Raw genomic sequence first — 17,193 nt, 5'->3', positions numbered from 1 at the left:
GTTACATCGTCTTCATTCCGTTTTCGCCATCACTGCGACACGCGACTCTCATTCCGTCTTTGCCGTCATGCCGCCGTCATGAATGGTTATGAGTTCGTTACGGAAGTTCATATACACGCATTCGCACTTGTTTAAATAAGCAGTAGTATGCCTTTCTATTGCAATAACAATTACAAGGACGCTCGAGTTGCACAAACATGTTCGGTGCCGTCACTACCGTTGTAGACGTTCCGGCTCAACAGTGGGGTGATACGCGCATGGAGGATCAGGCGACCTTCAAAGACACGGAGTGCGTTTGTCTGCAAAAACCACAAAACAAAGCAAAGCTACGCTCAATCGACCATTGCACCATTGCTCAATATCGATGACACCATCGCGGTACGATCCTTCTAACGTAACTGGCAACGGTCGACATCGAGCCTACTATGCGAGACGCCTGGTGGCTACTAGGGTGCCGCAACCAGGAGAAGTTGCCTTGCGGTATGAATCGCGCCAACATATCGCACCGGCGTGTAGTTAGAACTCCCTTTGTGGAGTCTAAGCGCAACGTTAATCTTGGTTATCGTTCTGAATGCCGAATTTTCTGCCCTGCAAGTAAGAGATTCATTTCCCATTCCTGCCAATACTGGCACAACAATGAAAGCTGTTGCACTCAAACATAGCGAAGAAGAAGCCACCGGAACCTGTCAACATGAAAAGGTTATTTAACTGCGAGTAACGTTATTTTGAAGCTCTTGCCAGGTTGTAGCGATAATTTCTAAACATCTTGTACAAGACGTTACAACACACTGCCAACATAAAGAATATGACAGCTGCCAGTAATTACATTTTTTTCAGCTCTTTTATTTATTTATTCATTTATTTATTCAGTTACCTCACAGGTTCCCGAAGGAGTATTGCGTGAGGGGAGGATACAGGGAATTAGCAAAAAGAAAGGAGTATGAGGAAATTATACACTGTTAGCAAGTAAACATGAAAAAACAAATATCTAAAAAAACTATAGATGAAACAGAACGGCTGTGTGAAGTAGCAAACATGGAGTGCCAAGAAATTATAGAAGTGGTCGCTGGTGAAGAGGAAAGAACAAGTCTGTAACAATGTTAACGCAAAACAAACAAACAAACAAACAAACAAACAAACAAACAAACAAACAAACAAACATTATACAACGTTGCTAAAAGTATTTACTTAGGTGTGCAGTAAGGTTTAGTTGTGATGAATTATGGAAATAATATGCATAAGCGTGCTTTGAAGGATAGGTTGCCAGGTTGTAGCCATAATTCTTAAAACTATAACGAGGAAGAGGCTGCCACGCCATGCCAAAATAGGTGACTTAGCTACAAGTGTTCGCATTTTTTTAGCTCTTGCCAGGGTGTAGCCGAGATTTCTAAGAAACACAGAGAAGAAGAGGCTACAACACCCTACCAACATAAAAGGGGGTCAACTGAATGTAACCTCATTTTAGCAGCTCTTTCCAGGTTGTAGTCATAACTTCTGAAAGCATAGTGAAGGAAAACGATACAACACGCTGCCAATGTGAAAAGGCGTTTTAGCTGCAGCAACGTGATTGAAGCAGTTCTTGCCAGGTTGTAGTTGTAATTTCTCAATTCTATCATGTACATCTAATTCATTTTGGCACCTTACTTTCTTAGTGACATTAAAACGATCCTTCAAATCAAGACACCTCTATTTTTGTTTAGCAAACATGTTTTATATATCTAGGTATTTACTGTTTCTTTTTCACCAATCATGCGATGAAACGCATCCTGTTTGCTTTTTCACCAATCATGCGATGAAACGCATCCTGTTTGCTTTTCAGAATCGCTCCTTGCATTCAACCCAGTATACCCACTGCTGGTTAAAGAAGAGAAGGAAGAGCTCCAAAACTTCATTAGAGAATTTATCAACACCTTCTCCGTTGACTTTTTCAACAGAGACCCGGCTAATCGAATGTATGTTTTTATCCATGCTTGTAAGCAATTCAGCGAGGGAGATACAACAAACTGCTCAACTGGTTCCTCATAGCTCTTCAAGACGTAAGCGCACTTAACATCAGCTAAGGGAAGAAACTTGCACGATTGATGTATGCTTTTTTCGCTTGGCATAGTTCAGTACCACTGGAAGGGGTGCGCGATGTGTTTACATAGAATACCTGGTAGCAGTAGAATACAAAATTGTTCTATATGCAGTGTCTTCTAAGCACCAGGCGTAGATCAGATGGCATTGCGGCTGTGCGTTTTCACATCCTGAATGTGTGGCAGAAGTCTGGTGCTGGTACTACGATAGGAATGAGGCGGTATTCTTAACAGCAACATACAGGCGCCCATTTCATGGCTTGCTCGAATTTGATGAGGTAAACCTTTCTCCTCTATGGCATTGTTGGGTGGCATGGCATTCACGGGTATATTGCTATATGGCAGAAAATGGAACGTGTAAGGTAGCATCTGGAAATGCTTGCCTTTAGACCACGGTGTAAGAACATTTCCAGGGGTTGAGACTCGCCCTCGAGTGCGGCCGGATATAGTGTTCGCACCTGCGGTGACCAAGCTGCAGTGCCCCCACTATTGTCACTGTCGGTGCATGTACCACGTGGCAGCGAACCCTGACCTCTGTGATTGCATCGGCTAATCTTTGGCTAGGGTGCGCCAGTGCGATTATCGAATCGAGTTGGCTTCTGGGGCGGGTTGACCTTTGCAGTTGAGCTGAAGGAATAATTAGTCTGTCATCGAAACCAGGCGCATAGCTGCAACATTCACAGGCAGGGCCTACGCAAAAGTATAAGCTTGCATGCAGCTGATACCGCGGTACTAAACTGCGACGCAATAGCGCCTCCTTTCCCGCTCCCCCAACACACGGAAAAAAAATCGGGTAGCCTGTATCAGGGGCGCAGCCACAGGGGTACCTGAACCGTCTTGTTCGCAGTGCAGAGGGTGTAAGGGCGCTAGCGTAGAAATGGCGTAACCAAATACAGAAGTTACAATTATTCACGCATTAGGAAGCACCCATGCCTAGTTTAAGTAACAGCTAGCCTTATGGTCTAATATTGCAATCTTGCTCGCTCCCTATTTGTAATGCGTCCATTTTTTTTGCATAGGGTGTTTGGGTACTAGGGTAAATAAATGATGTGACCCCCTAATGATGGCTCCCGGGACGGCCCAGCGACGCTGGAGCCTACCGCCCTCGCAGATGGTTGGGGCTCCTGTGCTTGCCTCAATTTTCCATGCTTGGGTTCCCCATGGAGAAAGACACGTTTCGCCGAGGTCAAAGGGGCTGGATATCCCTCTGTCTTGCTGCCCGAAACCCTTCACACGATTTCTGGACTCTACCTTCCGAACACAAGGGCGCCATAACCGAGGAAGCGTATCATTTCTGCAAATAAATTGCACAATGGCAGGCCTTATAACTGCCCATCAGCTCAAGTTCGAGTTTCATAGAGTGTACCTACGATGGCCGATTGAACTCTCTCAAATGTGTCCATTCTCGCTTGACTTGACAAATGGTGTGCCGAGGTACGCCTCTCTAAACGTCGAGCGAAATACTACATTCACATCCGATTGCGTCTTGCGCGGTGCAGCAACAGGGCCATCTCTGCACACGAAACATGCATGATGGAGTAATGACTGCTCTCATCTACACGACGATGCAAAAGTGAGGCGCGTGGCTAGTAGGGTTGCAAATATATAGCCCATAATAGTATTGTGAGTGAAGAAAAACCAAGCAGACGCTGGTGCCTGGTGTCCAAAATTATATTTTCAGCCGAGCCCGCTCAATCAGGTGGATGCCTGATTCCGCCGATTCTACTGCTCACACACCGTCAGTGTGGTATAGTATGGTATGGCATTCCTTATGCGGTGGCACACACCCACTGTGGAGGATTGGCCAAGATTTGGATGAAATTAGGCAATCTTTATTAAATACTAAAATTGGTAAAGCTAACTGGAGGAAATGAACAAAAATAAAATGTTTAAGAACTCAAGACAATCTCTTTGTAGCAATTATAAATTCCTCCACGGTTGAGCAAATATCCCTGCGGCACTTTTCAAGAGAGGAGGCTCTTAGAGAAAGGATATTTATAATTGAGATGCTTAAACCAAGCTGCGTAAATCTTGATTCTAGAATATTTTTTCTTAAAGAAGTAAAACGGCGGCAGAATATGAAAAAAATGATCTATTGTTTCATCTTCTCCGCAAACTGGGCACAGAGGGGAGGGCGCCATATCAGCCCTGTGACGATAGAAGTTTAGTTTTGGTATTCGACAACATAATCGGGTGTGCTAGGCGTGTCCTCGTCGTCTATTGTGACCGAACGATAGTGGCACGTAGTAGTGGGCTATAGTATAAAATGCTTTCGTTACATGCCGTTTTAGGAAGCAACCCACTCTGACCAATCTTAAAAATGTTTCTCGTAAAGAAACAATGAGAACGAAGAAAGAACATAAAAAAAGACGTATTATGCGGATCTCACGCACTGTGGAAATCGATGTAAGCGAAGCTTTCTGTGCTGGCTGCTTTGACTGACGATAATTAGCGGTGACGTTGACGGCGAATGTTTAATTTCTTCACCGGTTAGTCCAACGCGAGAGTGCTAAGCTGACGTTAAACGTTACGTTGCGTGCACCCCTGCTGTTTGTCTGCCTAGTGCACAGAATGCACAAGGAGAGGTGTTAGCTTGAGCCATGGTTGTGCACCATATTTTATAACCTCTGAGAGGATTGAGTATTGCCATTGCCTCAAATGGCACATCGCATCGTGGCAGAAGTATTGAACTTTAATTTAATTATGGGGCTGTACGTGCCAAAACCACAACGAATTATGAGGCACGCTGCAGTGGCGGACTCCGGATGAATTTCGACACCATGGTGCCCTTTACCATGCCCTAAATCTGAGTGCATGAGCACTTTTTATTTCACCCCCGTCGAAATGCAGCTGCCGCAGTCGGGATCAAACCCGCTATTTCAAGTAATGCCATAGACGCAGAGCTACTGCGGCGGGCACAGAAGTGCTGATTTCACGTGCGACCGCTTTCGTGGTGTCGTCTAGACCCTACGACGTACATTAATGCGGCTGTACTTTTGCACGCCTTGCGTAACTTGTCCGCTTGACAAATTTGCACGGTGTTTATCTTTCAGAAATAGCAGATACGTACCGCACCAGTACACCTCAAAGTTATATAAAAGGATATGCTGTAGCGCTTGCTCTAGCAGCTCAAAACAGCACGTAATACAGCGTCCAACGACACCGCAAGCCGCAGTCCGCCGCGTTGCCTCCGAGATCGCACTGCCGCAACTTAGCGAAAGGCATAACGGTGAAATCTGTGATACAACGGTTCGCCGTAGAGTGGTACAGGCGCTGACTGCGCTATAGCGGGGTTGATGCGGCACGGGGGACTCACCCCAGAGAGCAGCTGCGAACACCATCTGGTCGCGTTCATCCGCCATGCCGAGTGGAGAGCGTCATGACCTAAACTGTTCTCGAGATGAACGATATCTAAAGACATCGTGAACGCGCAACGTCTCGTTCAAGATATGATTCCTCCGCCGTCTAGGCTGTGTGATCTGGCGATGGCGTAGGCATTTAGCGCCCGGTGTCTATGCACTCGATTTATACTGGTCTGTTCAATAACTGCTCATTGTCTACGTGTTGTGCGCGTGAGGTATCTTGAATCAATTGTAAACGCTTTGGCAAACAATTGCCAGGACGAAGGCATGGCCAGAGACGAAGCGTTTCTCTTGCAAGTGCGAGCGACGCAGTTGTTTTCCAACACGCTTTCCAGAAGAAATAAACTGACATCACTGATTGCCGCCAGCAAAACGGTTGCCTTTACATGATCAAAATATTACAGAACGAGATCATGCACGTTTCCTTAACAAATCGTTAATACCTTAAAGGGCACCTCACCAGGTCCCATAGCAAATTTTGGTTATATGCTGGAAGTTGTTGCGTGTCCACTAGGGAGCGTTCTGCCGCAATTTTTTGTCATATCGGCTCCCCCATTAATAGCCGAGATATAAATATTTCAGTCTTCCGAACCCATGATTTTAGGAGGCAAGCTTCAGCGCAGACTTAGACGCTCTCTCCACTCGCCCCGTCTAGCCTCCGCAAGCGAAATTCCTTCCCTGCGTTCTCCCATACCGGACCTCGAGTATCGCGTGACGCCTATGTCACGCGCCCCGCCTTCATTTTTTTTTCTCTTCGCTTTTTTTGCGGCGGGGCGCACTTCCGCTGACGGCGTCGCGTGCGAGCTGTTGCGACTGTCTCGTTTCGCACAGCACGTGATTCCGTCCGCTGTGCACGAGGGCAGATGACTAGCGGCATAAGTCTGTGCTACATGAATACTGAAGCAGACATAAGCGGACCACAGAGAATATAAGTCTGTGCTACATGAATACCGAAGCAAACATAAGCGGATCACAGAGAATGATCCGGCGCTGGATGGATGGAAAAACTTTATTGGCAGTCCTGAGTCCCGCGCTGGAACATGTTAGAAAAAGACATTGTTTCGGTGCCTGCGCGCGTGATTGCACGACGTGGGAACAAGCAGACGAAACGGAAGTACATCTCTCTTGCTGCGGTGCGAAGTAAAACAAAGATATGCAGACATTCGTTTGTGTGTTTTATTATTTATCTAAGCTTTATTTTGTCTATTCTAGCAATATATTAGGCAAATAACAGATGTTGGCTTGAATAATTCTCGAAGTCACTTGTCACCACGAACGACGTCACAGCGCGAACACGTGTACGTCATCTTCCGGCTTGGAGCGCTGCGGCCGCGAGGAGAACGGAAAACGGCGTTCGGTTTGGAATTTCAGATCTTTGCGCGGCGCGTAGCGATGGAATACTTTGCAAACACGATCGTTATCGCACATTGTATGTCTGCACTTGTCAGCTCAAAATGACCAGACCTGGTGAGGGGCCCCTTATGAGGAAGCTTTACCTCGGCGGCTTCTGTCTAAAGCCATGGGAAAGCCGTAATATTTTCTCTCGCTAAGAACTGCACGGAACTTGATGAAATTTATTACAAATAAAAGAAAAAGTTAGAATGCAATTTTTCATTTGCGCTGTCGATGTTTAATAAGTATAGTAGAAAACTGCAAAATTTAGAAAACTATATAAGTTCACAACTAACTCTCTAGCTCAGCAATAAAAAATTCAGAGCCCTTCCACTCTGTGAAGATTGAAGAGCAGCGAAGCTGTATTGCGCAATACCTATATTTTATTTTTATGTTATGTTCAATACTGCCAGTCCCATAAGGGACTATAGCAGGTGGGTACACAAAAATGAAATATATGGTAATAAAAGTGCACGCACAAATTGCGTAAGTTCTATACGGTGGTTATACTATATTGGTTGAATAAAGGCACAAACACGTAACTTCGTTGTTTCGTCTTCTTTATTTGTTGTATCGTTTTATTTCCCTTGTGTTTCTATAATGTAAAAAATTTTTACTATGTAATACATTTTTTAAAACTTTATACATGATACTGACTTTTCGACACGCATTGTAATACATTAGCATTTGGAAAACAATGTCCATCGCTCCGGCCCATTCTTTTTGTTTAACATGATAGGTTCGTTCTTTGTTTCGTCTTTTCTTTATTTCTCCTTCTTATATTTATTTTCTTGTTTTTACGTTTTACTGTTTATATTTAATTTTAATCTTTTTTAAATCTTTTCTTCTTTTTTATATTTCTGGTTTTTCATTTATTCATTTTTTTACTATACAGATATGGTGCTGACGTTTCCACCCCCATCGAGCCCACAGGGTACCACACTCTAAGAACAGCTTACACCCTTTGGAGTGCCCCTTCTGCCACGCAACGATAATCGTCATCTGCCTTGATGCGTTTCCTTTCTTTAACGCTGCAAGCCCGGTACTTTCCACTAACGAACGGCACGCGCGTTACCAGCAGGATAGAATTGCCGACAGGAAATGCTATCACGCTGATAACGCGCGTGCCGTTCGTTACTGGAAAGTACCGGGCTCGCGGCGTTAAAGAAAGGAAACGCATCAAGGCAGATGACGATTATCGTTGCGTGGCAGAAGGGGCACTCCAAAGGGTGTAAGCTGTTCTTAGAGTGCAGGACAGGCGCGCTTGACTTGCTTTTGTCAACATCTCTGACACATTTTTTTTTCGACATCCTAGCCATAGACACCTTCGCTATAAAGCGATATAATGTTACGGTGACGTTTCAGTTCGTGCACACGGGTGACGCGCAAGCGTGGGGGTGCTATGGCGCACGCGACGATATGGGCCCTCGGCGCGCCTACACTCTAGAACCAGTTGCACCCTTTGGGGTGTATATTTGTCGCACAACGATAATCGTCATCTGTCTTGTCCGCATTTCCTTTCTTTAACGCGGCGAGCCCGGTACTTTCCAGTAACGAACGGCATGCGCGTTATCAGCATGACATAGCATTCCCGACAGGAAAGTAACGAGCGCAGCGTTTTCAAGAAAGGAAATGCGGGCAAGGCAGATGACGATTATTGTTGTGTGGCAAATATACACTCCAAAGGGTGTAAACATTTCTTAGAGGAGGGGGTCTTCTGTGTTTGCCGCTAGATGGCTCTGCGTGTGCGGAAAGCGCAGAAGAAATGTAGCGGAAACGTACTTCGCTACGTGTTTAACTGCGACTTCTGTTATTTACATGCTCATAACTACCGATATAGACAGCAGTATAACTTTCTACGGCGCGTTTTTAAGGCAACACCGCATTCACTAGAGGCGTTTTTGTCCCACCTTGAACGATCGAACTCATGACTGAGTGGTAGCGTCTCCGTCTCACACTGGTTCGATTCCCACCCAGTACATCTTGCAAGTTGTTTTTATTTACGAATTGCCATCTGGGATTTTTCACTCACGGCCAACGCCGCCGACGCCGATGACACAGGCTTTTCCGCCACATGAGCTCCTTAATGCTGTCACGTTAATACCCATTGTTAATAATAATGCGTATTGCTTGGTTTTGTAAGTGCTGAATAGACGAGATATGACAATTATATGTGTTTCCCCAGGAAACAATACCATAATTAATGTCGCAGTGAATGAGGGCAAAGTAAAATGCTAATAATTCGTCTTTAGAGAAATATGTTTTTGACTTGATTATTGCTCTAATACCGAAGGCACACTTTTGCTTAATGAAGGCAATGTGTTGAGTAAATTTAAGATTAGAATCTAACTTGATGCCCAAAAATGATGCACAGTCAGAGACAGGAATGTGATGACCATCTAGAGTTATCTCAGGCAAGCCAGGTAGTATTCTTTGGCTAGAACGGAAAATTATAAATTGAGTTTTTGAAGGATTGATAATTACATTATTAGACGAACACTAGGCAACAATATGGTCAAGCTCATTGTTTAGTTTAAGAATTGTAGCGTTCCTAACTGCGTCCAGCGCAGACCGCTTCATGAATTAAGGTAGTTAAAGAATTGTCACGCATCGATATAGTAGTATCGTCTACGTATAGTACACAATGTGCCCACTTAAGACACGTGGGTAAATCATTAATATACATAGAGAATAGTAAGGGACCTAATATGGGGGGGGGAGCCTTGTGGTACACCTTGGTTAATAACTTTAGTATCAGAATAAGCACCTCCAAAAAAAAACTTTGTTCTCTATCATGTAGGTAACTTTTTAGGAAGTTTAGTACTGGACCGGTAATTCCCAGCGCTTCTACATTAGTAAAAAGAATGTTATGATTGGTTGTATCAAAAGCTTTAGTGAAGTCCAAGAATACCAAACCAACGAAGTTTAATCAAGTTAATTTAACTTAAATAGTTTTCCTATGTAATTAATTAAAGAAATAAATTACTTAACTTAATTAGGTAAATTATTTAAATTTAATTTTAATTAGGCGTTTTCATCTCTCGTATAAGTCATGTAGATAAAGCTTTAGAATTGTGCTATCTCATATTGGAAATATAAAAAAAAAATCGGACCTTCTAAAAGAACACACTCGGTATATCCTTCAGGTGTGACCGATGTAAAATGAGGTGCGCAGGAGAGGGCAAAAAAGGAGGTACCAACCCGCAATGTTTGCTGGGTAAATTTTCACCGGGACGCATTGTTTACTGGAGTTTTAACGGTGACAACCGTCATGTTAGTCAGGGCAGCCATGCGCATACTGAACCGACCGACACACGACCCTCTGGGGCCGCGGTTCGAAACTAGTTGGCGTTGCGGGGATCCGGTTCACCTCCTCCAGGCGTTCGCTAACCCCTTACTTTACCGGGCGCCCGGGTAAGGGGGCGCCTGTACCCATCTCATGAACGGTGGGTTTCCGGCGGCGGGTTTCGAACCAACCACCTCCCGAAGCCGTGGCAGGCGCCCTATGCACAACGCCACGGCTGCGGTGGAAGCATTTGGCGAAAAATATACATTTCTGTGTGATATTATCTGTGTTTCCTTTGGCGTGTTTATTTTTTTGTTTTTCGAAAAACAAAATCTGCTGTCACGTCGGCGTATAGAACGAGTAGCGGTGTAGCGCAGTCGCCCATAGCTACAAAGTTCGTGACGAACACGGTGTGACACATAACCTAAGTTATCAATGGCAACGATAGTAGATCACAACGCCCAGTTATCCGTCGAAGTACATAGCGTTGGAAGCGACGCTCACATTGGAGAAGGCTTTTTTCGGTTGAGTGTACTTTAGATGCCCCGTTCGATAATTCTGGCGTTATGCTGGATGGGGCGATGGAAAAATAAACTCCAGCAATACGACTTCGATGCCTTCCACCAGGCATGTTGTTAGGTTACAGAAGACGAGGCCCTGTCGCTGTTGGCAGTTGAGGTCCCATGCGGTATGTTGAAGTGGGCAAACTGATTGTAAGGATATCAGTATATTCACTTTAAGGATAGAAAGTGTGCCCTACCATAGATGGTGATCCCAAAAGAGTTGCTTTACACCACGACAGTTCGGCATCTCAGTGCCACGACGGCCTCTGGTGAACATTCAACAAACTTCTTAAGCAGTTCTCGTAGAAAAGTTGATAATAGACTTTGAAGATTACTTCGAGTCACTGCCACTTGTGTCAAGTTAACAAATCTAAATACCTTTATCGACCCGGCGAGCTCGTCGTAGCTTATCATTCAGCCATACCATATTAAATCGTGCACATGCAGTTTGTACATATCGGAAAAAGGGTCGCGGCATCCTCAAGACACTATATTTCTGGTAGCAATAGATCCAGGTACCTGAATGGCGGCAGCGTGTCTTGGGCGAGAAGACGCTAACAGCGTTGTGGTTTGCTTGTGGTTGCCAGAACTCACAAGTTGTCATATCGGAAAATGCGCCTTCGTTCCTAACGACCAAGCTTCAGCTGCGAGCAGATAGCCGTAGCCGCTGTGTTACGTTATGATGTTGCGTTCCATATCACACACAGGCAGATGCAACGGCTTAACACACAGTGGTTGCGTAGTGGCTATGGCATCCGGGAGCGTGGTGTAAAATCCTGGCCGCGGCGGCCACATTTAGATGGGGATAAATGCAAAGATGCCTTTGCGATGTGAATTGAGCGCAAGTTAAAGAAGCAACCGGTGGTTAATATTATTAATTCCGCAGTCCACTACCAAGGCGTGCGTCATAGTCACGTCGGGGATTTGGCATGCAATACTCTACTATTTTATTCTTTTTAATGGCCAGAACGGCCACTCGCAAGCTCAAGCAAGTTATCTCTATCCACCCAACGTTTAAAAAGGGGCGAAGATGTTTCCTTGATGAAGAATTTTGGATATTATTATCGCAAGGGCCAACTGTGGCGAAAGAGCGCCAATGCAATGTTAGTTAACTGTGAATGAAGCACGAGCTGTGAATTTTGAAATGTGGATGGAGGCCTAATAACATGTGAAGTGTGTGGAATATATATACATTTTTAATATGAGAATTGCGCGCGAGGTGCGACACGCGCTTTCATCATAAAAGATACGCGATGAGTGGATCATATACAAATGATGAGGGTGTCAGTAGCGCAAATGCCTCAGCAGGACCCTGGAGCGCAAGGGCCTAGAAGCACGTGCTCTACAAAAGCGTGTTGTGTCAGCAGCAGCCTCCCGCGAGATGCTGTGCTACGAATCTCTTGAGTGTATAGGATGTAGTACGCCAACATTGTCTGTGAAAGCTAGGAATTATTTACAGTAAAGAATGAGCCATTAGGTAAGAACATTGCTGGATGTAGTTGGACTTGTTGACGGCATGGTAAACCAATTTTTTTTCCCGTGAACATCTAACGCATGGCATTCCAGTAACACGTGAACGCCAGTTAACGTCACGCTACATTTACCACATATAGGTGGCTCGCCACCAATCAAGAGGTACGAATGTGTGCCATACGTGTGGCACATTCTAAGTCGACAGATGATGACCTCGGTTCACGCTATTTTTGATGTGGGTTGCCTGTTTTCTTATTGCGTTGAAGCCATTGAAGCGCAAAGGAAGAGGGGCAAAGAAGAGGACTGGAAACGACGGGTGCTAACTTACAACTTTTTCGAGCTGTGAGTAAGCGCCCATGGTGTCTTGTCCCCTTCTTTCTCTGTGTTCCTCTACCGAATCATTGAAGTCGTCCAAAAAGAAGCTTTATTTTCTAATTTTGCTTTAATGACATGGAGCTCGTTAGATGTTTCATTGTCCCATCAGCATTGCCGAAGATTTTTTCATAAGAAAGGTCTTAAATCTATGGCAGGGACAGCTATAGAGGTGTTAGTGCCTTTTGTTGCTATTGATGTGGCGGTATCGTCAGCGAGCAAATTGGCCTGGATGGCTGTGTGTCCAGGGACCCAGCATGTTGTGACATGATGATTAGACAAATACGTTGCACACAGGACGGGCTAAAGGCAATTTAGCACCACATTTTTTGCCTTTATGAACCAAATTTAAGCTTCTTAAAAATCTTAAAGAGTCAGTGCATATAATGGCTTTCTGGATCTTCGTTTTCTTACTATGCTTAACAGCCGAACGTGCAGCCTATGCCTCCGCCGTACGGATGGTTGTTTGAATGTACATAACGTTGATTTCGGAGAAACATGGTCCGACTGCTACACAAGACACACCAGCATGTGATCTTGATGCGTCAGTGTAGTGCTCCGGGCATGAGTATTTCGCCTAAAGTTCTATAAAGTGCATCATAATGTATGCTTCTGGGGCGTGCTTACTAGTTACCTGAACAAGCGATATGTCACTTTATAAGATATCACACTGCCACAGCGGTAACAACCTTGCTGGAGGCATGAGTTAAAGGAGTGGTACACGCACTTCTTTGCTGACTTTTCATGTCGTTTATGGTTAAATAAGACGGATGTTCCGAATTGGCATTTGCTTTAAGAATATATGTGAAGCTGGGGTACGTCCTTTGTAGATGGGGTGAACACTCGTATGCTTCTACGTAGAGGACTTGTCCGAAAACGGCTGCGCCCAAAGGAATGCCTCAGTGGTGGACGGGATCAAGTATATTTAGGGCGCTGGGCGTAGCTGACTGAGACATTATAGCACGGAAGTCTAATCGTTTACGTAGAAGGGTCATATAGCGGTTGATGAGGCACTTACCATCACTACCCCAGGTTGTGTGACAAAATGAGGAATGTTCATTTTTAATCATTTGTTCTTAACATACTTCATGTGGGATGAAAGTAAACGTTGTGTCTAGTATTATGACTTAAAACTTGTATTCGGTGCTTACAGGTAAGCGCTGTGTATGCAGTTCTTTAACGGGATGAGCGTTCAATCCTGTTTTGTGTAAAAAGCACACAAGAGCTTTTATTCGGGTTCATATGAAAGCCATTTTCGTTAGCCCATTTAGAGACTTCGCTCAGACCAAGCTGAATCTGTTGCTGACAGATTGCCAGGTTTCTCAATGCCTCTAAATTTGGCCTCAGATTTCTTGCGTAAATAAATAAATAAATAAATAAATAAATAAATAAATAAATAAATAAATAAATAAATAAATTTAGCCCATTTGGCGGCGACCAGCTTCCAGTAAGTGGCAAGTGGAGGAAAGTCATACAGCTTTACCAGGCTCATATCATGAGAAGCCAACAAGCAGAGACGCCAAGCAAACATATGGAAATTACTTGTACTTACTAATTGAATTAAAGGAATGATAGATTAATGCAATGAAAGTGGATGAAAAAACAACTTGCCGCTGCTGGGGAACGATCCCACGTCTTCTCATTACGCGTCCGATGCATTGAGCGCAAGACACTTCAGAGGAATTTTGGCTTCTATTCTCGTGATAAGTGGGACTAGTAAAGGGCTTCATTCATGACGTTCGCCAGGGACCTTCGGTGCAATCCATAGCAGCGAAACTACAGCTTTCACCACCGGTTCTGCGCAAGCAAGTTTCAGCTAAATTGTATCGGCTGGAAACTGCTGATATCATCGAACGGGTGGGTCTCAACATCCGAGTGGATTTCTTTCCTCGTCGTGGTTCGGAAAAAGGACAACTTCATTCGACTTTGCTTCGATCTCCGGAAACCGAAGTAGACCATAGTGGCTAACGCTTTTTCGGTATCGACAGCTGATGCAGTAGCATCGACTTGCTGATGCTACTGTTTTCAGTAAGTTGAACTTACAATCTGCCCGTCGTAAGGTTCAGTTAGCCGAGAAAAGCCGAGAGCTTACCACTTTCATTGCTCATGACGGTCCTTTCCGGATTAAAAGCATGTGTTTCGGTTTGGCATCTGCGCCATCCGGTTTTCACTAGATCATGTCATATGTCTTCAAGGGACACTAAAGTGAAAAAGGATTTCTTCTGCATCAGTAAATTGCCGTTCTACAACACCAAAACACCACTCTTACAACGATAAGACGTTTGTTAAGCCAGAAAAAGCGCAAGAACGAAATACGGGTGGCGACGCCTACTTAAGTTCCTGCACCTGGGGTCTGTGACGTCTTGGATTTTGATGGAATCTTCTAGGGCCTACTAAATATACATAGCGGTACAGATTGACTACACTGTGTTCCAAAGGAACAAAATATTAAACATGACAAGTTTCGGGAACCTCTATTCAGCCAACGCGACCCAAATGCGATAACATACTTTGGAATCCCTGACGTCACGCTAACGTACAGGTGCTGGGGTTTCGGCGCGACATTCAAATGCTGATACTTGGACTTCATTTCGTCATCTAATAATCAAACTTTTTTTTTGAAATAACTGCCTGCAGGGTTCTCAAACATTGCTTCATTAGTCTAAACTGATTTATTGTTTCGCTTTAGTGTCCCTTTTAAACGCTGTCAGGGTACAATATGTTACCTTGATGATGTCCTTGGTTGTTGTCATACTCAACGCGACCACAATAGAAATTTGGAAGGGGTCCTTTCCAGAATAAGTGATTCTGGAAAGGAACCCTTCCAATAAGTGATTGATGGGGTCCTTCAATAAGTGAAAGTACCCCTTGAATAAGTGATTGATGTTTGGTGGATTGGTTGATTGACGTGTGACGTTTTATGGCGCAAAGGCCAGACTCGGCCATAGAGCGCCATGACAAATGTTCATGTTAGATGAATTATTGATGGCATGAACAATGTTTTTTTCGTGCCACATTTGGCATGGCAGTAAAAGGGCCTAAAAGCTGCGGCTGTAGTTGGCTTATAAGATATAGCAACTAAAGTAATGACGCTGACTAGTTAGTGATGTAGGCTATGGCAGCTGGTAGCATTAAAACATAATGAAACAAAACCTAAACGTGATGCAAGATCTTAAAAAGAGCTCTGGTGAACCAGGGCTGTTAATCACGTGCTAAAATTACTTGGTCAAATGATTTTTAGAGTGTCTGTTCCCGCTAAAAACTCTAAGGCGGTTTGCAGATTAAAACGCAGTTCATTGCTAGAAAAAATGCTGAGTGTAGAGGTATGTTTTCGTCGTATGCAAAAGGGAAATACTTTTTACCCTCTGCCTCTATTGCAAAACATTGAATAAGAACATAAACTGTGAGATTATTACCGCAGTTGCTATAAGTCGGACGATCGCTTCTATTCAAGAGGTAAGAGTTCGCACTGTAAATGTGTCCTATTCGTAATCGGCAAACAAGTACTTCCTTGTACCATGCTGTTTTCTCACTTATCCAGTTTCCTAGTTTTGGTTTTGCCATGTGTAGCTTATTCAGTACTCGGTTATTCCGTTGTCCTCGACAATGCTTCCTCAGCATACGGCGTAGAAGATACTTTAGTGGTGTGGCAGTGATGGGAATAGTTGCATCTGTATCGCTGAAAGTTACTGGCATAGCGTTTTTATCAGCAGCTACATTGCCTTCGATAGCTTTGTAGCCAGCTACCCAGCATGTGACAGTCACTTGATTGCACACATATGCAGAGCACAACAAACTGCACAGGTCACTAAAAACGGAGTTCTCATGCTTTCGCAGACTTATTAGACTTTTCACTACACTCAATGAATCTGTAAACACAATCGCCTTAGCGAGATTTGTGGGCCTTATGTGTCCACCAGCTGAGAGTATAGCGTAAGCTTCCGCTGTAAAGATACTTGTGTGCAAATTCAATTCCCCGGATCTTGAATATGAAGGTCCGAGAGCTGCGTAAGAAACACTAGTAGAGGACTTGGAAGCGTCTGTATAGTATTCTGTACAAAACTACTTGTCCCGGAGTTCCGAAAATTGGAGTGTATATGTGCTTCTGGCGCACGCTTTGATCTTTCTACAAAAGAGATGTCGCATTCAATGGTCTGCCATTCCCACGGTGGGGGCAGCGGGTGGGAGCCATTAGGACATTGTCTAGAATTGTGACGCCTGTGTCTTCCGCCAATGCTTTCAAATGAAGGTTCAATGGAGCCCTAATAGCTGGGCGGTTACGAAACAGCCTGGCAGTAGACATGTCATGAATAGATGAGTGACATGGGTGTTCCACATCTAATTTAACCTTGAAAGCGTAGGAAAAGCTTAGATATGTCGTTTGGAGATGTAGAGATGATTAATTAGATTCTACCTACAGGCTTTCTACGGGACTAGTCCTGAAAGCACATGTAGCTAGGCGTATATACAAGTGGTGAACTAGATCTAGCGTCTTCAAAGCACTAGGCGCAGCAGAGTTATGTACTGTAGCCCCGTAATCGAGGCGGGACCGCATAACGCCTTTGTAGAGACTCTACTGTGACTTTGTAAAGGCCTCTACTGTGACCAACCCCAGATGTGTAGGATAAGAGCTTGAGTAGATTCGTTGTCTTGAGACACCTCGCTCTCAG

The 17,193-nt window shown here is 44.3% G+C and overlaps 1 protein-coding gene across 2 annotated transcripts in view; it reads left to right on the top strand.

Moving 5' to 3' along the window:
* LOC142590401 (uncharacterized) overlaps nt 1-17,193 on the top strand; it is a 54,021-nt gene that overhangs the window by 13,840 nt on the left and 22,988 nt on the right. Inside the window, exon 5 of one of the 2 annotated variants that reach the window (XM_075702485.1) lies at nt 1,820-2,036. In XM_075702485.1, coding sequence (XP_075558600.1) covers nt 1,820-2,025 — 206 coding nt within the window. In that variant the 3' untranslated portion in view covers nt 2,026-2,036. Of the gene's footprint in view, nt 1-1,819; nt 3,759-17,193 lie in introns of those variants that run through there. The other variant, XM_075702484.1, reaches the window with a different exon arrangement.

This window comes from Dermacentor variabilis, chromosome 8 (genome assembly GCF_050947875.1).
Source record: "Dermacentor variabilis isolate Ectoservices chromosome 8, ASM5094787v1, whole genome shotgun sequence".
In the NCBI taxonomy this organism is placed as follows: Eukaryota; Metazoa; Arthropoda; class Arachnida; order Ixodida; family Ixodidae; genus Dermacentor; species Dermacentor variabilis.
The sequence above is the reverse complement of the archived record's forward strand: the minus strand, read 5'-3'. Positions and strand labels throughout refer to the sequence as shown.